This window comes from Delphinus delphis, chromosome 11, assembly GCF_949987515.2.
Source record: "Delphinus delphis chromosome 11, mDelDel1.2, whole genome shotgun sequence".
In the NCBI taxonomy this organism is placed as follows: domain Eukaryota; kingdom Metazoa; phylum Chordata; class Mammalia; order Artiodactyla; family Delphinidae; genus Delphinus; species Delphinus delphis.
The window spans coordinates 63,495,389-63,518,798 of NC_082693.1; the positions used below are offsets into that span (position 1 = coordinate 63,495,389).

Here is a 23,410-nt window from a genome sequence, read left to right on the forward strand (position 1 = left end):
CCTGTCGATGCAGGGGGACACGGGTTCGTGCCCGGTCCGGGAAGATCCCACATGTCGCGGAGCGGCTGGGCCCGTGAGCCATGGCCACTGAGCTTGCACGTCCGGAGCCTGTGCTCCACAGTGGGAGAGGCCACAACAGTGAGAGCCCCGCGTACCGCAAAAAAACAAAACAAAAAGAGAGACAGAGACAGAGAGAGGAACTATTGGCTCATCTAACCAGGAAGTTCAAGTTATGATTCCATTCAGAAACAACTGGATCAAGGGTCACAATGTCATCATTCTCTTTCTCCCTCCTCCCCCCCAACCCCTGTCCAACTCTGTTCCCAGTATTACTTCATTGTCAAGTTCCAGTGTCTCCATGATGGCCCCTAGCACCTCCAAACTTCTATTCTTCCAGCTTAGCACACTTGCAGAAAGTGCCACTTTCACAATTATGTCGCTAAAGTTCCCAGACCTGACTTCCATGCTTGCGGCACATGCCCTCCTTAAAATAACCACTGTGGCCACATGATGCAGTGTTCACTTTGGCCAAGCCTAGGTGTTGTCCCAGCCCAAGAGCCACAGAGATGGAGCAAGGATAGTTACTCAAAGGAAAATCGAAGTGCTCTTACCAAGGAAGAAAAGTGGTACTTAGCAGACAAAAACAACATGCATCTATCTACTCGTTGGCCTTGGTTCGCCTCTGCCCCAAGAGGAGGAAAGCTGAAGGTACAAACTCAGCCACGGCAGCAGCCTGGTCATTTTTCCTTTTGACCAAAAGCACTATCAGGAAGGGAATTTTGAAAGTATGCACCACCTTTCAACCACCTGAAAACATCCGTGTTCACCTTCCTACTTATTGCCAGGAAAACCAGTCAACTGCTATATATTTTAAGCAGCCTCTTTTGAAAAGCACTGAGATATTAACACAACTTTAGATTCCTGAATTTGTAAAAAGAATTTGTTATTATTATAGAAACTTATCAGGAGGAAAGGGAAATAGGAAAAATTCACTCTACATACCTTTCTTGTTTTTAAAAATGGACTGTCTTGGTCCATATATACAATCACCCTTTAGATGGTGATTGTATAGAATTTAGTATCAACTTCTTTCACTTAACGTGAAACACAAGATTTTTTTCTTGTCGCCACACAGTCTGTAATTCTTATTTTTAACGGCCACCTGACTTTTCTTCAGATAGACAAACAAAAATGTATTTGACCATTTCCCTAATAGCAGATTTTAAGTTGTTACTAATTTATTTCTTATATAAATAACATTGTAGTGATACTTTAGTGAAGATTTTATTTATTTATTATTCTGTTAATCTACTATTATCTATTTTCTCAAGATAAGTTTCCAGAATTTTCCAATTTGGTTTCTGGAAGTTCCCACCAAAATGCACTGCTACTGGTGTTATGTACTCCAGTTTTCCCACAGCCTTCCCAGCTGTGGTCATCATGCTTCGAATGTCTGACAGCTGTAGAGGGTCATGTTGCCTCGGTGATAAAAGGTCCAGGGCTGGAATATGAGTCTTTCCATTCCAGGGCCACTGCCCTCCTCACTACTCCAGGCAGCTTGGCTAAAGAAAATCAATGGCAGGAGTAAAACGTTGGCAAAGAGCCTGAAAAGAAAGGACAGCAGGCGAGAATCTCAAGGAAGAGAAGGCCCAGGACGAGGAGGGTTCAGATAGGACTCTTTCCTCGTTCTCACCTTCACCATCAAATCCAGGGACTCTGAGCGCTGGGGAGTCTCTCCGGTCCCTCCGTGTTTCTTTAAACCCCTTGTTCAGGCTTGCATCTTATCTTACCATCAGTGTCACAGAAGCCTCACAACAATCCCTCCCAATACCCAGCCTCACTGGCTCCAGCTCTCACTGCAGACCGGACAAAGCACCACCCTGAGAGCTGGCAGCCTGCGTTCAAATCCTGCTCCCATCACTAAGCTACATAGCCCTGGACAAGCCACCTACTTTTGCAAATAAAAGATAATTGATATGAAAACCTGGTATAAAATAAGCATTCAATAAAAGGTAGTTATGGTCTTTCTGAATCTAGCTCAGTGTCAGTAAACTTCACCTGTAAAAACAGCTTTCGGGGAGCTTTGTGGGCAATATGTTCTTTGTGGCACCTTCTCTTCTTCTGGCTGTCTGGCAGTCATCCATCCCTCCTTTCTTTCCAACGCTTTAAAGATGTAAAACCCCCTGCACTTGCTTCGGCAGCACATATACTAAAAATGTAGAAACCTTTTGTAGTTCACAGACCATACAGGTACAAATGGCTGTAGTTTGCGGACTAGCTTCGAGTCACATCACTCTGCTTCTTAAAAGCCTCCCCTGGGCCTTCCCTGGTGGTGCAGTGGTTAAGAATCTGCCTGCCAATGCAGTGGACACAGGTTCGGGCCCTGGTCCGGGAAGATCCCACATGCCGTGGAGAAACTGGGCCTGTGCACCACAACTGCTAAGCCTGTGCTCTAGAGCCCTTGAGCCACAACTACTGAGCCCGCATGCTACAACTAGTGAAGCCCGCATGCCTAGAGCCCGTGCTCTGCAACAAGAGAAGCCACTGCAATGAGAAGCCCGTGCACCGCAACGAAGAGTAGCCCCCGCTCGCCGCGACTAGAGAAAGCCCACGCACAGCAACAAAGACCCAATGCAGCCAAAAATAAATAAATAAAATATATTTTTTAAAAAAGACAAAAAAACTCTCGTTTCCTCTTCCCTATAGACTTAAATTTAAATTCTTCAGCGTGGCATTCAAAGCTGTCTCCAGATATTAACCACGCCCCTCTGCCAGCCCCGCCCCGTATCCCAGCTACACAATTCTCTGAACAAATCCACGTGCTCTTCCGGCTCACACCTTCACTGATGCTGTCCCCTCCACCTGAAGTTCCCTGACACAATCTGGCAGGTTGGTGAGTGACGTGGGAAGGGAAGGAAGGCTGTGGAGACACTCAGGCGATTCGGGGAAGGAGAGAGATGTGACATTTTGTTCCCAATGCACTGTCTCTGTGAAGCACAGCCTGGGTTCTCAGGCTTAGTTCCTTAGTCCTGTGTTCTTCCAGCCACCCATGAGCCCCACATGCCTCCAACCGTTAGGCAAACAACCATTATCTTTAGAGTAACGATGCCTGAAAGACTCACCATTTTCCTTGAACATACTGAAGATTTTTTTTTTAATTCAAGGGAACATGAACATATTTCAGAATATTAAAGCACTGCTTCCTCCAGCAAATGTGAGACAGTCAGATGATTTATAAATTATAAAAAGGAATGATACAATCGGTCCTTGACTAATTTCCTGTCAGTGTCACAGTTGCCTCATTTTCTTACATTTCCCTAAAATCTGCACTGCTGTTTTCTCAGAGCCGGAACTCAGACTCAGGTGACCCAAATTAGACAGGCTCGGGACAGTAATTTACGGGCTGAGTGACTCACTAACTCTGGCTTTGCCTCTAGCCGGGATGATCCCTGCATGTGTCCCATGGCCAGGAAGAAACCACATGGCCTCTTTTGCCTCCCAACCCCCAGGACCCATCACCCAAGCCGGTGTTTTTACCATGAAAAGATTCTCTTACTTCACCAGGAGCTCTTTAGGAAGAGATATACCATCTCTACATATTTATTCAATACTTACTCTGAAATAAGTGCTAATTCTTTGGTTGGGAGTCTCAGGCAGACTGGACTGAAATGGGGCCCTGTTATGGACCGAATTGTGTCCTCCCCAAAATTCTTATGTTGAAGCCCTAACTCCCAGTCAGAATGTGACTGTATTTGGAGATATAGATTTAAAGAGGTGATTAAGTTCAAATGAGCCATTAGCGTGGGCCCGAATCCAATCTGACTGGTGTCCTTGTAAGAAATGGGTCTCATTGGGCTAAAATCGACATTGTGGCAGAGTTGCATTTCTTCTGGAGGCTCTAAGTGAGAGTCCATATCCTTGCCTTTTCCGGCTTGTAGTGGTTGCCCACATTCCTTGGCTGGTGGCCCCCTTGCTCCATGTAGCAGTATCTCCTCTCTTACCCATCCTCCTTCTTCCCATCTCTCTGACCACAGTCAGGGAAAGGTTCTCCATTTTCAAGGACTCGTGATTAAATTGGGCCCACGTGGATAATTCAACATACTCCCCTCATCCCAAGGTCCTTAACCGTAATCACATCACAAAATCCCTTTGCCATGTAACAAACATATTCACATTTCAGGGATCTTGCACATCCTTGGGGCCATTAATCTCCCTATCACATTGTGTTATTTAAATATTATTAAAAATACTAATTTCAATTTTTTAACTTTTCTTAATGTGCCTACTAAAATATTTTAAGTTACCTATGTGGCCTTCTTTTGTGGCTCACATTATATTTTTATTGGACAATATGATATTAGAAATTGAGAAACACAGAGATCAAGAGATTTGTCAAAATTTATAAATCAACTCAATAATGGTGCTAAAAACTTTGAAGTGGCTCAGGCTCAGGGCTCAGACTTCCCTTTCCATACTCATCCTGGGTGATCTCATCCTGCCTAATGACGTTAATGCTATTTACACACTGATGAGTCCAAAATTTTTATCTTCAGCCCAGACCTCATCCTTGAACTGTAGTCTCATATATCCAACTACCTACTTAATGTTTCACTTGGATGCCTAATAGCATCTCAAATGTAATATGTCTCAGTCTGAACCCTTGTTCTTCCCCAGCACCAATCCCACTCTCGATCCCACCCTGCTGCTCATATAGTTTCCCCCCATCTCAGTAAGGCCCCAAACCTCAAAGGTAACATTGACTACTCTATTTGTTTCCTGACCCACATCGAATATATCAGCAAGGTCTGTCAGTTCTACCCGTGAAATACATCCAGTTTCTGCTCATTCTTGGTACCCTCCCACCTGGTCCAAGCCACCCTTGTCTTTCACCATGGTTAACTCAACAGCTCCGTAACTTGCCTCTATAATTTCATCCTTCTCCCTTTCAGTTTATTTTTGATAGAGCAGCCAAAGTTATCATGTTAAAACACATAGATCACATCATTTCTCATCTTAAAATTCTCCAACGATTTTCCATCTCAGTTGAAAGAAAAACTGAATTCCTTACCATGTTCCACAAGACCCTGCATGGTCTGGACCCCAGCTACTGCTCTGACCTCATCACTTACCACTCTCTGGTTGGCTTACACCACTCATTTGTACTTGCCTCCCTGCTGTTCCTCAGACATGCCAAACATGCTCCCACCTCAGGGCCTTTGCACCTACTGCACTTGCTGTTCCCTCTACTTCAGCAGTCATTCTCCAGAGAACCCCCTCTCTCGTTCCTTCATTTTCTTTAGGTCCTTAATCAAACACCAACTTTCACCATCCTCATTCCTTCACCCTTTCCCGCTACCCTGCCTTATTTTTCTCTATGAAACACCACCTGGCACACTAAATATTTTCTTGTTTATCTGTTTGCTGGCTGTTTCTGCTCAAAGAAATGTATCCATAAGGACTGAGACTTTCATCTGCTTTGTTCATTCCTATATCTCTAGCATCTAGAATAGTGACTCGCACGTAGTAGGTGCTCAATAAATATATAAACTAATTGACTCAGAAAGAATTCATAATGTTAGGCTGAATAATTAAGAATGAGCTAGATAACCATGCATTAAATATGTTTTTCAGAACTGTATTGTTTGGTTCTAGCAGATCTTTAAAGGCATCTTTCAAGAGTTAGCCACCTTAGCCAATTTTCAGATAGAAGTCTCATTCTTCAAAAACCTAGTGGTTTCAAATCCTAGTTGCCCTTTTGCCACTCAAAATCAGTTTTTCTTACGTGGATAATTGTTTAAATCTCGTCTTTAGAACTGACAAGGGAAAATGTAGATAATTGCTGTTAACATAAATGGAAAAGCGCCAAAAACTACTGATATTTTCAGTTCATTTAACCCCTAATCAACTGTCAAACAGAACATCCTTCCCAACTGACAGCTTCAGTTAGCAAACTAAGGGGCCTGCTTGTCTCAGGCTCCTGTCACATCAAGAGTCTCAGAAGGCAAACTAATTGCTTATCACCTAAGAAGAACAGGAACAGGGGCATTATATTTTCTTATTACTGTACAACTTTATTTCTCTTTTTGCTAATGCTTTTGGAGCTGGTGATGTCAAATTTTGAACTGCATTTTTTTCATCCCATACAGAAAGCAGTGCTGCTTCAGAGAGGCAGAGACCAATAGGTGGGCTCCTAGATTGATTTGTGTCACATGAAAGATACTCACGGATACTCCTTGAAATACTCACGTGAGGGGACTATTGAGCAAGGGGTTCAAGAAGGAGGCAAGAGCAGCCGGAAGCAGGATGCAGGGGGTTTGAGGTTCCTACTTAACATCCACCGAGACATGAGATGGGGGAGAAAACCCAACCTTCTCTATGACTACCTTCTCTATTGAGTAATAGCACAGACCGATTAAAAAAATAAAAAATAGGGCTTCCCTGGTGGCGCAGTGGTTGAGAGTCCGCCTGCCGATGCAGGGGACACGGGTTCGTGCCCCGGCCCGGGAGGATCCCACATGCCGCGGAGCGGCTGGGCCCGTGAGCCATGGCCGCTTAGCCTGCACGTCCGGAGCCTGTGCTCCGCAACAGGAGAGGCCACAACAGTGAGAGGCCCGCGTACCGCAAAAAAAATAATAATAATAAAAATAAAGAATAAAAACCCACAACTTCTAGTCTAGAGTCCAAAGCCCCTAGAGATTTTGATTTCTCTTTCTCGGTTTCTAAATTCCTCTGCCTTATTTCTTTGCCTTCTCTCTTCTCTCTCTGTAGGACATTCAGTTGTTGTTTTCATTGATTATACTTATGTAAACAAATTTCTACTCTTAGTTTTTTGAGATAGTGGGATAAAGGGTACATTATTTCCCTTTTTACCTAGATTTTTTTATATTACTACATTTTGAAATTTAAAAATAACAAAGTAGGGACTTCCCTGGTGGTGCAGTGGTTAAGAATCCACCTGCCAATGCAGGAGACATGGGTTCGAGCCCTGGTCCAGGAAGATTTGACATGCCATGGAGCAACTAAGCCCATGCACCACAACTACTGAGCCTGTGCTCTAGAGCCCACAAGCCACAGCTAGTGAGCCCATGTGCCACAACTACTGAAGCCGGCACGCCTAGAGTCCATACTCTGCAACAAGAGAAGCCACCGCAATGAGAAGCCCACACACCACAACAAAGAGTAGCCCCTGCTTGCCATAACTAGAGAAAGCCTGTGCACAGCAACAAAGACCCAATGCAGACAAAACTTATTAATTAATTAATTAAACTTTTTTAAAGTAACAAAGTAAATAGAAGACACATGTATTGGGAGCAAAAGTGAAAACCACTCTGATGCAGTCCTGGACACACTAGTACCTAAATGCTCTTTACATATTTTCATCTTGTATTAAAGTCATTCTTGGGAATTCCCTGGCCTTCCAGTGGTTAGGACTCCGCACTTTCACTGTGAAGGGCGTGAGTTTGGTCCCTGGCCAGGGAGCTAAGATCTCACAAGCCGTGCCAGCGCAGCCAAAGTCATTCTTGATATAATGCTGACCTCCACAAATATACGTCCAGGAGAAAAACCACACAGTTTCTAAACTGAACTTGAGAGCAGGGACTTTGTCTTTTCATCCATTTTTTAATTCAATAAAAGCAATTATTGAGTGCTTAAAAATGCCAGGAGCTAAGTTTATAACCTGAGCAAAAGAGATATAATTTGTTCCCAAAGGATTTTAAAGTGAAGGGATTGTTTTGTTTCTTTGCATCCAGGAGTCTCACAAATGCCAGGAATATAGGGGACACTGGATAAATGTTGTTTTAACTAATTACTAACTGCCTTGGGTGCCAGGGCCTTGGTTCTAGTCTCCCCAAATCCCTGAGGCACTTTTTATCAACTATTCTTTTTCCATTCAATATTTCAATCTCACCTATGCATTTGTGGACAACCTGCTCCCCCAGACAGTAAACACAAACCACATGAACAACTCTCTGTAAAATGGGGGTAGGAGATGGGAGGGACAGTGTAGGAATCATAGATCAGTCTGTAAGTCACCGCCCTTTCTTTAGGAAGTTAGTATTGCTCTGTTTATGACCCCTGTAGGAGCTTAATACATAGAGATCTTTGATGAAAGAGTTAATGAAGGGGTATGTGCTATTAAAAATAATGATAATTCAGAACAAGAAGATAGAAATTAATACAGCTGGTTTTTTAAGGAAAAAGCCCTGCATGTGTGTGTGTGAAGGGGAGGATTCCAATGAAGTTGCTGTTGCTCGAAACATCTTTGGAATTCCTTTCGGTAATATTATTCATAAAAAAAATACCCTAAGGATAGGTTTAACTAAAGCTTTTGGATACAGCTGAGATATGAGGAATTTCTTTTGGTCAGTCACAAGATAAAAAATTCTACTCAGCATTTCTCAAATTGAGATCCCTTTTATACTAGTCTTAAACATAAACCAACAAAAGAGTTCTGTGGCCAAAAACGTTTAGGAACTACTTCATCCTATTCTCCACCCTGGAGATTTACAAAGCATATTTCTATTATGTTATCAGCTCTTTGCTGCTTAATTATGGATTCCCAAACTAATTTGACTGAGAAGACTTTTAAAAAAAATTATGCCTATCAACATTGGAAAAAAATTTATTGAGGTATAATTGATTTATAACAAGAAAATCTTGTTTTAAAGTAACACGTGCTTTTCTTGTGTAATTTTAATTTTTTTTTCTAAAAACCCTTACTTGAACATACAGATTTTAGATATACCTCTTTTTAAAATCAGTTACTAAAATCAGTTACCGTAGCAAACATTGTGAGTTATATTTTCATATCCATTTTTCCCTTCTACCTTTACAAAACAAAACAAATCCCTTTTGTTCAATGTGGCAAAGTATTCAGCTACAGACACGCACCTAATCTACATCCCTTTGTGGCGTTGTGACCAAGTTTTAGCAAATGAGATCTAAGCAGAAGTAACTAGGTATGGCTTCTAGGGAAGCTATTTAAAAGGTGAAAATTCTGCTGGTGTGCCCATACAGCCTTTTTCCTCTGTCCCTCTCCCCTGCCTGGAGCACAGTCATGACACCTGAGGGGCAGCCAGCATCTTGCATCCATGAGATTGAAAGCCACAGTCTAGGGAGAGTGGAGCAGCAAGATGGAAGCAGCCTAGGCGGCTGAGGGCATTATGGGGCTGCCCTGGGCTCCAGAACTTTTTTTTGTTTCAGAAAAACAAACTTCTTTCTTGTTTAAGCCATTGTCTGTCATATTTTCTTTTAATTTTGACCAAACACATTCGTAACCAAGAGTCACATTTATGATCACATTTCCCATAGTTTCTATCTTGCAATGAGTTGTGTTTTAGACTTATTATTCTTGTACTTTTATTGTACATCACCTCAAACCCTTCTTGACAGTACATATAGTGTATATGAAACAATAAAAACATATGTATTTATAACCATTGCAAGCTCCACATTGCAAATTGCTGTAGGTCAGCAATTAGAAATAAATGTACATGTGGTCTGCAAAGATTTTTCTAAACCTGAATATTGGTCAAAGAATCCAAAACCATTAGTTTGGTTTAATGTCATAGCAATCACCTTCTATAAATTCTGTTTGTAAATGTAGCTCTATTCATAATTTAAGTAAATGAAAATAAATTTTGTAGTGACAATTTTATTTCATCCTTTGTAAAAACTGTAAATGTCCTTAAGTATTATTACCTTGGGTTGGGATGCCATGATGTAGATATACATCTTTAATTCTACTTTGTTCTTTTTGAATGGAGAAAATCTGACTTCATCTCAGTTCCCAGCACAACTGGCCTTGGGAATGCTGGGAAATGGATAGCTCTAAAATATGTGGGGAAATGAAGGGGATATAAATTGCTGAGTATTATCATCATCTTGATGGCATTGTAGTCTTTTTCTCTTCTTTAGACAGAGTCAGTGACTGGGAAGAGAGATATGACTGAACTCTGTAAGTCTATGTAAGGATGGAAGGGCAATAACCTAAGCCACCCTTGATGTTCTATTGAAGACTGGCTGCTTTGCCATTGTTGCAAATTGCCCTGCAATTGTCAAAAGTAACTAAAGAGACTTGAAATTTTTACCTGAGGAATAGTGATGAGACAGAATCCAGACTCCCTTAAGAAGTTTCACCTGACTGAAAAAGGGCCAAGAAAATCAAGCCCACTTCTGGAAATTTCCATGCGTATTAGTTCTTCATAATTACAAATGGATGGACTTCCCTGGTGGCGCAGTGGTTAAGAATCCGCCTGCCAATGCAGGGGACACGGGTTCGAGCCCTGGTCCAGGAAGATCTCACATGCCGCAGAGCAACTAAGCCTGTGCGCCACAACTACTGAGCCTGCGCTTTAGAGCCCACAGGCCACAACTACTGAAGCCTGCACATCTAGAGCCCGTGCTCCACAACGAGAGAAGCTACCGCAATGAGAAGCCCACGCACCACAACTAAGAGTAGCCCCTGCTCACTGCAACTAGAGAAAGCCCACATGCAGCAATGAAGACCCAATGCAGCTAAAAATTAATTAATAAATTAATTTTTAAAAATAATAATAATTACAAGTGGAATTCTATGGAGTGCCGAAGGAGTGTTGTCACTTAACGACTTCCTAAATAAACTGCCACAAAAAGAAGCATATTAAAGAGGAGTGATATTTAAACATGTGGCAAGAATTATCTGAGATAAATTACAAAGAAGGTGCCTCTCAGCTTTGCATGCAAAAAGAATCTCCATTAAGTAATCAATTAACCCCAAAGCAATCCTGAACAACTGATACATTTAACAAACTTCACTGAAGGCCTATCGTTTGTTATCACTGAGATTCACACAAAGGATATAAAAAGCATTTCTATGGCAGAAGTATGTAACCATAAAAAGTTTACAACTGGGGCTTCCCTGGTGGCACAGTGGTTGAGAATCTGCCTGCCAATGCAGGGGACACAGGTTCGAGCCCTGGTCAAGGAAGACCCCACATGCCGCGGAGCAACTGGGCCCATGAGCCACAACTACTGAGCCTGCGCGTCTGGAGCCTGTGCTCCGCGATAGTGAGAGGCCCGCGCACCGCGATGAAGAGTGGCCCCCGCTGACCGCAACTAGAGAAAGCCCTAGCACAGAAATGAAGACCCAACACAGCCAAAAGTAAATAAATAAATTTATTTTTTTAAAAAAAGTTTACAACTGAATAGGAAATTTAGGACATATATAAGAGCAAAATAAATAATGATACATAAACTAAGTTGCTGCACCCAAGTGACACAGCCAAAGGAACTACAGGAATTCAAAGGAATAAACAGGGTGTCCTGGTTAAGGGCTTTGTGAACAGAGAGAATGGGCTTGAGTCCCTGTTCCATCTCACTCCACCTTTGTGACTCTAGGCAAGTTACCTAACCTGTCTATGCCTCAGTTTCCTCATCTGTAAAATGGATTTAATAGTTGTAACTACCACAAGGTTGTTTTCAGAAGTAAATATGGGGCTTCCCTGGTGGCGCAGTGGTTGAGAGTCCGCCTGCCGATGCAGGGGACATGGGTTCGTGCCCCGGTCTGGGGGGATCCCGCATGCCGCGAAGCTGCTGGTCCCGTGAGCCATGGACGCTGAGCCTGCGCGTCTGGAGCCTGTGCTCCGCAACGAGAGAGGCCACAACAGTGAGAGGCCCACAAAAAAAAAAAAAAAAAGAAAGAAAGAAATATGATAACATACGTAAAATGCTTAGTATTGATTCTGGCAAGAGTAAGTACACGATAGATATTATCCATTATAAATACAGCCATACCTCAGAGATATCGCGGGTTCAGTTCCAAAGCACCGTAATAAAGCAAATAACACAATAAAGCAAGTCACATGAATTTTTTGGTTCCCCAGCACATATAAAAGTTACGTTTACACTATACTATAGTCTATTAAGTGTGCAATAATAGCATTATGTCTTGAAAAACAATGTACATACCTTAATATAAAAATACTTTATTGCTAAAAATGTGCTAGTCTTCATCTGAGCCTTCAGCAAGTCATAATCTTTTTGATGTTGGAGGGTATGCCTCGATGTAGCTGGTGCCGACTGAGCGGGTGGTGGCTGCCGAAGGCTGGGTTGGCAGTGGCAATTCCTTAAATTAAGACAACCATGACGTCTGCTGCGTCAATTGACTCTTCCTTTCATGAACGACTTCTCTGTAGCATCCATGCTGTTTGATAGCATTTTACCCCGAGAACTTCTTGCAAAATTAGAGTCAATCCTCTCAAACCCTGACTCTGCTTTATCAACCAAGTTTATGTAATATTCTAAATCCTTTGCTGTCATTTCTACAATCTTCACAGCATCTTCAGCAGGAGCAGATTCCACCTCAAGAAACCACCTTCTTTGCTCATTCCTAAGAAGCAACTCCTCATCCGCTCAACTTTTATCATGAACTTGCAGCATCTCAGTCACATCTTCAGAGTCCACTTCTAATTCTAGTTCTCTTGTTGTTTATACCACCTCTGCAGTTACTTCCTCCAATGAAATCTTCCATGAGGGTTGGGATCACCTTCTTCCAAATTCCTGTTAATGTTGATATTTTGACCTCTTCTCATGAATCTCAAATGTTTTTAATGGCATGTATGTAGTGACTCATTTCCAGAAGGTTTTCAATTCACTTTGCCCAAATTCATCAGAGGAATCAGTGTCTATGGCAGCTAGAGCCTTACATAGTGTATTTCTTAAATAATAAGACTTGAAAGTCAAAATTATTCCTTGATCCACAGGCTGCAGAACGGATGTTGTGTTAGCAGCATGAAAACAACATGAATCTCATTGTACATCTCCATCAGAGCTCTTGGATGACCAAATGCATTATCAATGAACCATACCATTTTGAAAAGAAGCTTTTTTCTGAGTTGTAGGCCTCAGCAGTGTGCTGAAAATATTCAAGAAACCATGCTGTAAACAGATGTGCTGTCATCCAAGCTTTCTCTTTCCATTTATAGAGCCCAGGCAGAGTAGATTTAGCATCATTCTTAAGGACCCTAGGATTTGGGGCATGGTAAATGAGCATTGGCTTCAACTTCAAGTCACCAGCTGCATTAGCCCCTAACAAGAGAGTCAGCCTGTCCTTGGATGCTTTGAAGCCAGGCATTGACTTCTCCTCTCTAGCTATGAAAATCCTGGATGTCATCTTCTTCCAGTAGAAGGCTATACTGTCTTCATTGAAAATCTGTTGTTTAGTGTGGCCACCTTCATTAATGATCTTAGCTAGATCTTCTAATAACTTGCTGTAGCTTCTACATCAGCACTTGCTGCTTTACCCTGCACTTCTTTGTTATGGAGATGATTCCTCCCCTAAACCTCACGTAACAACGTCTGCTAGCTTCAAACTTTTCTCTGCACCTACCTCACCTTTCTCAACTTTCATAATACTGAAGAGAGTAGGGGCTTGCTCTGGACTAGGCTTTGGTTTGAGGGAATGTTATGGCTAGTTTGATCGTCTATCCAGACCACTACAACTTTCTCCACATCAGCAATAAGGCTGTTTCTCTTTCTTATCATCTGTGTGTTCACTGCAGTAGCACTTTGGATTTCCTTCAAGAAGTTTTCCTTTGCATTCACAGCTTGACTAAGGGGCACCAGTGGCCTAGATTTTGGCTTGTCTTGACTTTTGACATGCCTTCCTCACTAAGCTTCTAGCTTCTGATTTAAAGGGAGAGACACGTGATTCTTCCTTTTACTTGAACACTTAGAGGCCACTGTAGGGTTATTAACTGGCCTAGTTTCCATATCGATATGTCTCAGGGAACAGGGAGGCCCCAGAAGAGGTAAAGAGATGGGGAGTAGCCAGTCAGTGGAGCAGTTAGAACACCTTTATCTATTGAGTTCCCTGTCTTATATGGGTGCAATTCTTTGCCCCAAGACAATTACAATAGTAACACTAAAGATCACTGATCACAGATCACCATAACAAATATAATAATAATGAAAAGGTTTTAAATATTGCAAGAAGTGGCAAAATGTGATAGAGACACGAAGTGAGCAGATGTTGTTAGAAAAATGGTGCCAATAGAGTTGCTTGACACAGGGTTGCTACAAAACCTTAATGTGTAAAAAATGCAGAATCTGTAAAATGCAATAACGTAAAGCATGATAAAATGGGGTACGCCTGTAATTTGGAGGAATGATAACTGAAGACTGGGTCTGTAACTGAACTGGAAGTCTTTCAGAAATGTTGTGAAGGATCCAATTTAAACAAGCAGAGAGAGAAGAGAGAATAACTCAAATCTTGACCAACATAAGTAAATACAAGGAATAGGAATGCACAGGGCACATTTTAGAATTAATAAATTTGAAATCAGTAGTTCTCAGTTGTTAATAACTGAATATTGCAATCAAGAAAGAAGCAAAGGACATGAGCAGCAAAATCACAAATTAGGAAGTAATTAGGAAACAAACATATGGGAAAATATTCAGTCTTATTAGGAATCAAAAAATGCAAATTAATACGAGAGGACGATTGACTCAAGATGGTGGATTAAGCACACAAATCTAAGTACTTTCTTAGCCCCAAATCCCAAAAAATGTCAGCGATGATAGAAAGAAACTAGAACAAAGTGCCATCAGCAGACTAGAAATGTTGTGAGATTCCTGAACTATAAAAATCACACTGCAGTGGCTTGATGGAGGAAACCCAAAAGAGTATGGGGGAAAAAGACCACTGCAGTGATACGAGCCATTCTGGAGGTTATCCAAGTTCACAGGTAATTAAAACGTGGAGGAGGTGGGATGATTAATTCAGGTAATTACTGCATAGCTACTATAACAGACATGTCCTGAAATCTCAAGGGTTTAATACAATAAAAGTTCATTTCCCTTACTTACATCACGTGCCGTCAGCAGCAGAGATGCAAACGGGCATTTCAGGGAAGGGGGCTGCTGCATTCTCCCCTGGGATAAATATGAGTGTAGATACAATCACACCCTTAGACTGGCAGGTGGGGCCCCTGTCCTACACTTTGCCACTCAAGGATCCCTGTGCTCTGGAACACCTTCCTTGAAATTTTCTAAGTCTCGTGCCTGGACCTGCCAGAGACAGCAGTGTCATCCAAGCAGGGCACTCCAAGTCTGGACCTGGTCCAATATGGGTCCTGGTCACCAAAAGCCCCTCTGAAATTTTCCAAGCTTCCTCCAATAACTGGGAATGGCCAGGGCTGTCTGAATATTTTTCTCTCTTCTTCCCCCTTTTCTCTAGGAGTCCAATTACGTAGCGTTTAGGCTACTTAATATTGTCCCACAGAGCATGATGCTCTATTTAAGTTTTTTCTTAGGCTCCTTATTCTCTGTGCTTTCTTTTGGATGGTTTCTGTTACTGCGTTAAAGTATACTGAACTTGTCTTCTCCAGTGCCTCATCTGCTGTTATGTCTACCTGGTCTATTTTTAATTTCAGATATGGTATTTTTTCCATCTTTAAAAGTTCCTTTTGGAATATATATCTATGTTCCACTTCTCTCCTCAACACATCATGTTTTCTTCTACTTTTTTTTTTTTTTTTTTTTTTTTTTTTGGTGCGCGGGCCTCTCACTGTTGTGGCCCCTCCCGCTGCGGAACACAGGCTCCGGACGTGCAGGCTCAGCGGCCATGGCTCACGGGCCCAGCCGCTCCGCGGCATGTGGGATCCTCCCGGACCGGGGCACGAACCCGTGTCCCCTGCATCGGCAAGCGGACTCTCAACCACTGCGCCACCAGGGAAGCCCCAGCGTGTATGTATACAGATGTTTTAACGTCCTTTTCTGCCGGTTCTGTCATCTCTGGAGTCTGTTGTATTCCTTTCAATGAGGTTGGATATTTTCCTGGCACACAGATAAGTTACTGGAATAAACTGAATGCTTTCAGGACTTACTTTTAAGCTTTGTTAGGATGTATCCAAGCAGTCATTAGTCAAGGGTTAATTTAGTTCCAGTACTAAGATAATATTCTTTGGAGGTTTCTACCCAATGTGTATATAATGAGGTCTTTCCAATACGGCTTGTGGGAACATGAGCTATTCCCAGCCTGTCTGAATCCCAGTAATTGTTCCTCCTACTTCTTTTTGATGGTTGTTTTTTCTGGTCTCAGAGAGTTCCCCTCTCACACTCAGTACTGGGCCAAAGTCTCAGAAGGACCCACTGCTGCTCCCTCCCTCACTCCCTCCCTGTCTCCCTCCTTTCTGCCCGCCCTGCAGCTCCATTCTCTAGGGTACTCTGACCCACAAATTGTTGCCATCTTGGCCTCCCCAGACTCCAGTCTCTGTCTCCACAATTAACTGGGACTGCCAGTTTCCTTCTTCCTGTGCTGTGACCTGGAAACTGCCTCCGGGCAGTAAGCTGGTACAGTCACACCAAGTTTTGTGTGTTTTTCTTCTCTCAGGAATATACCTCTTGCTGCCTATTATCCAATGTTGGAAGATTATTGTTTTGTATATCTTGTCCAGTTTTCCAGTTAAGGGAACAAAGTAAGTCTTGTCCCTTCATTTCTTCTCATACAGAAACCTCTCAATGTAGCTTTAATTTGCATTTCTCTGATGCTAAGTTCTTGATCAAAGTGTATGTACATTTCAGAATTTTGAGAGATACTGCCTACTTGCTCTCCAAAAAAGGTGTTATAAATTTATATTCCACCAAGAGTTTTGCATTCCAGTACTAATGATTGCCAATCTTAAAACACTGGATATGGAAAGATAGTAATAAGAATAGGAGATACAAATGCCTTTAACCACATGAAAATATGCTCAATCCTGTGTAGAATAGAGAGACCCAAAGCACAAAATTAAGAAAAAAGCACTTAGTAGAAATAGAGAAGATGCAAAAAGAGAAAACATATAAACAGCTTGTTATTCATCAGATAAGATGTTGCATTCATAAAACAAAAACAGAATGCTATTTTTTAAAAGGGATTTTCAGAGAACAAGAAAAAAATGCTTTCATAAGTTAGAAATGTGATCACAAAAGTTAAAAATAAAAAATAGAAGGGTTGAGGAAATTTCCCAGAGATGGCACACTCACACATAAAAAAGACAAAGATATAGGAAAGAAGAGAAAGAGATAAGAAAAATAAGAGAGTCAATCCAGGAAATCCAATGCCTAAGTAGTACAAGTTCCAGAAACAGAGAAATAAACAGGGCAAAATTATCAACAAAATAATTAAGGAACATTCCCCAAAACTGAGATACCAGATCGAAAGGGTCCACTGACTGCCAAGTACAGTGGATGAAAATAACCTAGAATGATGGACATTATTGTAACATCTCAAAACACTGGAGCAAAGAAAAGATTCTATAAGTTTTCAGAGAGAGAGAGATGGAGAGGGGAAGGGAGAGAAGAAGGAGGAGGAAGAGGATGGGGAAGGAGAAGAAGAAATCCATATCACTCTGGACATCTCAGCAGCTACCCTGGAGGCTAGAAGACAATGGAGAAATGGCTTCAAATGACAGCCAGTCTAGAATTCTATACCCAATCAAACTATCAAACAAGTGGGAAGATGGAATATAGGCATTTTTAGACACTCATGATCTCAAAAAAAAAAAAATCTATCTCCCACTAACCCATTATTGAGTAAAACTGACTAATGAGTTCCAACAAAATGAAGACGTAAACCAACAAAGAGAAAAACATGGGGTCTAAGAAAACAGGAGGGAGGTCCAATGTAAAGGAAAGCATATGGAATCTCCAGGAGGAATGTGAAGGAAGATCCCAAGAAGGTAGTTACAGAACAAGTATAGAAGAGCAACCAGAACAGCGTTATTCAAAAAACTGACACGCTGAGAATTACCATTAGCAAGATCCTCCTGCCTTTTTGCCATCATTTTAATCTGAGGATTGAAAGCCCAGATAAAGCCTGACCCAGATTCTCATACACACTTGGCTTATTTGAACCATGCATTGATGATTCTCTTCTCTACTGCACACCTTGACTCTTGGATCAGCTGGGAGTACTCAACTCTTTCTAGAGAAATGTTTTGTTTTGATCTATTCCTGAAAATTTGAACTAGGCCATAGCAAGCTTAAAAGTGGAAAATACAAAGCAGTCTCTTCCCTTCATCCTATTCCTGCTAGATATCCAGTACCTGGCCCATCTACACTCCTGCCAGATGCCCCAACTGTGGTAAGCCCTGCGTCCCAGGATTCACTCCTGACTGTGCCCCCCAGCTTCCCAAAAAGGGGCTCCTAAAAACTTTCAGGAAAGCTGAGGCCAGGCCATGACCCAGTGACTCTGTGCAAGTTATATTTTCTATGTTTCATCGGTGGTAATATCGCCTTTTCCTTACACAGCTAGGTTTGTGCTTATGCTGTTGAAGGATATACACATAGGTGATAAATCTATAAAGAGAAACAGCACAATGAACACAGAGCTAGTACAGTAGTTCCTCTAGAAGGGTTAGAAGTAGGTACAATCAGAGAGGGACCCAGAGCCATTTCTAAAGTGTTGGTAATGTTTTAATCTACTTCATGTATTATAACTTTTCATTTTATAATTATTACTTAAAATGTGCATATGCATTTTATACACTCTTCTATGTGTGTGATACACTTCACAGTAAAAAGAAAAAATATATAGCAACATAATGATGTCCATAACTGGACAAGTAGGCCATGAAATTGAATGCATGCTATGATTACAACTCTGCATTACATGACTAGGGAGAAAGAATAGAAGGTAGTTATTCTCCAATGAGAGCAGTAAATTATAGTTGAAAGATCATGCATGATTTTCTCACAAACCTAACAGTTTTCAAGTGGCTTCAAATGCATCATCCCATTAGTCCTCACCATTCTGTAAGGCAAAGATTTGTCACAATGCTCATGCTGCCAGTGGAGAAGCAGACGCCTGCCTTTTTTAGCAAACCTCGCCCATAATCTCACAGTCAAGGAGCAGCAGACCTGGGACTCAAACCTCTACGCCATACAACGTCCCTGTCGCACCCTTTCTCCTACCTTGATCCCAGTGACCTCACTAAGCCTCAGCTTCTTCATCTGTAAAGTAATAATAATGGTAATGGAGCTTTATTCAAAGAGCTATCAGGATCAAATGAAATAAAGCATGTATAGCACTTAGCATACAACCTAACATACAGTAAGTGATCAATAACTGTTACATATCAGTAATAGTAATATTAATATTAAGAATTAATTAGAGGGCTTCCCTGGTGGTGCAGTGGTTAAGAATCTGCCTGCCAATGCAGGGACACGGGCTCGAGCCCTGGTCTGGGAAGAGCCCACATGCCGTGGAGCAACTGGGCCCGTGAGCCACAACTACTAAGCCTGCGCGTTTGCAGCCTGTGCTCCGCAGCAAGGGAGGCCGCAATAGTGAGAGGCCCGTGCACCGCGATAAAGAGTGGCCCCCGCTCGCCGCAACTAGAGAAAGCCATGGCACAGAAACGAGGACCCAACACAGCCAAAAATAAATATACAAAAATAAATAAATTTATTTTTTAAAAATGAATTAATTAGATAGTTGAGTTCCGTACTATTTAACTAGGCATTAGGCATACGAGAATGACTATGAGGCCATTTGTCCAGGAGTGACAGACAATTAAACAAATAACAAATTCAAGAATCTGTAGAAATGATGGTGATATAGATATTGTGGGACTCGAGGGACATTGTTCCAGCTAATGATTAAGAACTCTCCAGACAATAGGGGCTTCTTAGACAATGGGTGAATTTCCAGGATGTCCGGCCCCCTTCCGAGAAGGAGGGAGATAACAAAATGTAAAAAAGGTGTCTGTCAAAGACCAATCAGGCAGCTGGGGAGAAGGAGGGAGATAAACAAAATAGGTGTCTGTCAAAGACCAATCAGACAGCTGGGGATAAGTTCCCTCTCTGGTCCGAGCCTAAGCCGGGACCAATCAGCAGGAGAACACAACCAAATCTATAATTTACATACGGGGAAGTGGGAACCTATAAAACTGACATATTCGCGCCCAAAAGGGGTTCCTTCTTCGACCTCCTGCGTGAGGACCAAGGAACCCCGGTGCACCGGCCTTCAATAAACCTCTTGCGTTTTGCATCGACTTCCGACTCTTGTTGTTTCCTGGGCGAGTCGAAACTCCTAGGAGACCGCGCAGGTCTAACATTTGGGGGCTCGTCCGGGATTCCACTCGCCCCGGACCACAAGAACATCGGGAGTTGGAGGTACCAGGTAAGCTCGAGCTTGATTGTCTGTTTGTCCCTTGTTCTTTGTGGGCCATTATCGGAGGAAAGCCGTAAGAATCGGCTTATTATGGAATCTGTATCGGACCTCTGGCTAGGCAGACGTGCTAATAGCCGGCGTCCATGAGCCCTAGGGGACGCCCTGGTGGCTCATCTGGAAGGAGAGGCAAACTCTGTCTCCCCTTCACTCGGTTTCGGCAGTTCCCTTGGTGGTAACTGCCATCTGAAGAAGTTTCGGTTTTGAAGCGAGCTCGCGGTGGCCCATACGTATATGTGTTTCGTGGAGTTTTAACTGTTTCTGTATTGTGGTCTATTCTTCTTCTCTGACGGACGACAATGGGACAAACTATGACGACTCCTCTTTCCCTTACCCTAAGCTATTGGACCGAAGTTCGGGCCAGAGCCCATAATTTTTCGGTAGAGGTAAAGAAAGGAAAGTGGCAGACTTTGTGTGCCTCTGAATGGCCAACATTTCAGATAGGATGGCCCCCCGAAGGATCCTTTTTATTAGACAAGATTAAGCTGCTGAAATCTAAGATATTTAATATAGATCCCCACGGACATCCAGACCAAGTACCATATGTCTTGGTCTGGGAAGATTTAATTCTCTCCCCACCTCCGTGGGTCCGGCCCTTTGTTTCCTCAACAGGTACATCCGCGCATACATCAGCAGCGTCGGAGATATTAGCCTTAAAGAAAAACCCCAACACGGAGAAGCTACCCGACGCCCCGGATCTACCGAAGGCGATTTATCCTGACCCGCAGTCCGATTTGCTTCTTTTGGATTCCCCACCCCCTTATCCTCCGGCCCCGAATCCCCTACCACCTAGAGGACCCCCAGCTCCACTGCCCTCGGCACTGAGGGAACCATCCATGATGGAAGAAGAAAGGGGTCCCTCAGTGGGCACTAGGAGCCGGAGGGCAATCTCCCCGGACTCCACTGCCCTACCTCTTAGAGAATATGGCCCCCCCGATGGCCAAGGGAATAGACCTCTCCAATATTGGCCCTTTTCCTCTGCAGATCTTTATAATTGAAAAATGCATAACCCAACTTTTTCCGAAAATCCACAGGCCCTTACCGCTTTAATAGAATCTCGTTTTCTCCCACCAGCCCACATGGGATGATTGTCAGCAGCTGCTCCAGACTCTCCTAACGACTGAGGAGAGGCAACGGGTTCTTTTAGAAGCCAGAAAAAAATGTATTAGGCACCAATGGGCAACCTACCCAGCTGCTTAACGAGATTGATGCTGGTTTCCCACTCGTCAGGCCAAACTGGGATTTCAATGCCCCGGAAGGTAGGGAGCGCCTGAAAATGTATCGCCAGGCTCTGGTGGCGGGTCTCCATGGAGCGGCCAGACGGCCCACTAATTTGGCTAAGGTAAGGGAAGTAACTCAGGGGCCCCAGGAATCGCCAACTGTGTTCCTGGAACGTTTAATGGAAGCCTTTAGACGCTTTACCCCTTATGATCCAACTTCGGAGGGACATAGGGCTACTATAGCAATGGCTTTCATAGATCAAGCGGCCCCTGATATTAAGAAGAAATTACAGAGGCTAGATGGCTTGCAGGGATTTTCGCTTCAGGAGTTAGTAAAAGAGGCAGATAAAGTATGTAACAAAAGAGAAACGGAGGAAGAGAAGGAAGAAAGAAAGCAGAAAGAGCAGGAAGCCCGTGAAATAAGACGGGATAAGAGACAGGAGAGAAATTTAAGTAAGATACTGGCCACTGTGGTTGGAGGAAGAAATATAGGGGATAGAAATAGGCAGGAAGGGCGAACGGCAGACAGAAGGCGGCCATTAGACAAGGACCAATGTGCCTACTGTAAAGAAAAAGGACATTGGGCGAGAGAATGCCCTAAGAAAAAGAATGGAGGAAGGCCAACCAAAAACAAAATCTTAACATTGGAAGAAGAAGACTAGGAAAGTCAGGGCTCGAACCCTCTCCCCGAGCCCCGGGTAACTCTTAAAGTGGAGGGGGAACCTGTTCAATTTTTGGTAGATACCGGAGCCCAGCACTCCGTCCTTCTCCACTCAAAAGGTCCTATCTCAGCTAAAAGGTCATGGGTACAAGGAGCCACTGGGAATAAACAATATTCATGGACCACACGAAGGACAGTAGATCTTGGGATTGGACGAGTAACCCATTCATTTTTGATTATTCCGGAATGCCCCTATCCTTTGCTGGGAAGAGATTTACTCTCCAAAGTAGGGGCTCAAATCCACTTTCAGCCAGAAGGTCCCACCATAACTGATAATAAGGGAAGGTTACTTCAAATATTGACTATGAAATTAGAAGATGAATATAAATTATACGAGCAGCCTTCATCCTCACGAGTTAATGTTACTGATTGGGTAACTCGGTTCCCTCAAGCCTGGGCAGAAACTGCCGGAATGGGGATGGCCAAAAATCGGCCCCCGGTGCTAGTGGAACTCAAGGCAACTGCCACCCCAATAACGGTCCGTCAATACCCCATGAGTAGAGAAGCCAAAGACGGTATCCGTCCCCATATACAGAGGCTACTAGACTTGGGCATCTTAATAAGATGTCAATCAGCATGGAACACCCCTCTCCTGCCGGTAAAGAAACCAGGAACAAATGATTATCGGCCGGTGCAGGATCTACGAGAGGTAAACAAACGGGTGGCAGACCTCCACCCCACAGTTCCAAACCCTTACAACCTCCTGAGCACTCTTCCACCTCAACATACGTGGTATACTGTTTTGGACCTTAAAGATGCTTTTTTCTGTTTAAGACTCTCTCCCCTGAGCCAACCCTACTTTGCCTTCTAATGGAAAGATCCAACATCGGGAATGTCTGGTCAACTGACATGGACACGGCTACCTCAGGGATTTAAGAACTCCCGGACCATCTTTGATGAAGCCCTCCATCAGGATTTGGCATTATATAGAGAATCAAATCCCCAGGTAACATTACTCCAATACGTTGATGATATTTTATTAGCTGCTGAGACCCAAGAAGATTGTATCAAGGGTACTGAAAAACTGTTAACGGAACTTGGAACCCTGGGATATAGAGCCTCAGCCAAGAAAGCACAAATATGCCAACAACAGGTCAGTTACCTGGGGTATCTATTAAAAGGGGGGCAAAGATGGCTCACGGAGAGCAGAAAGGATACGGTGGCCCAAATTCCGGCTCCCAAAAACGCCAGGCAGGTTAGAGAATTTTTGGGGACGGCCGGATTCTGTAGACTATGGATTCCAGGGTTTGCTGAGCTGGCAGCCCCATTGTACCGCCT

At 43.0% G+C, this 23,410-nt stretch overlaps 1 protein-coding gene across 1 annotated transcript; it reads left to right on the forward strand.

The window, feature by feature from the left end:
- Positions 1–19,645: 19,645 nt before the first annotated feature.
- LOC138414221 (uncharacterized) lies at positions 19,646–22,943 on the forward strand. The gene is given in 3 exon segments (XM_069541239.1): positions 19,646–21,245; positions 21,247–21,346; positions 21,348–22,943. Coding segments are annotated over 3 exon segments (2,451 nt in total). The 5' UTR covers positions 19,646–20,490.
- Positions 22,944–23,410: the final 467 nt, after the last annotated feature.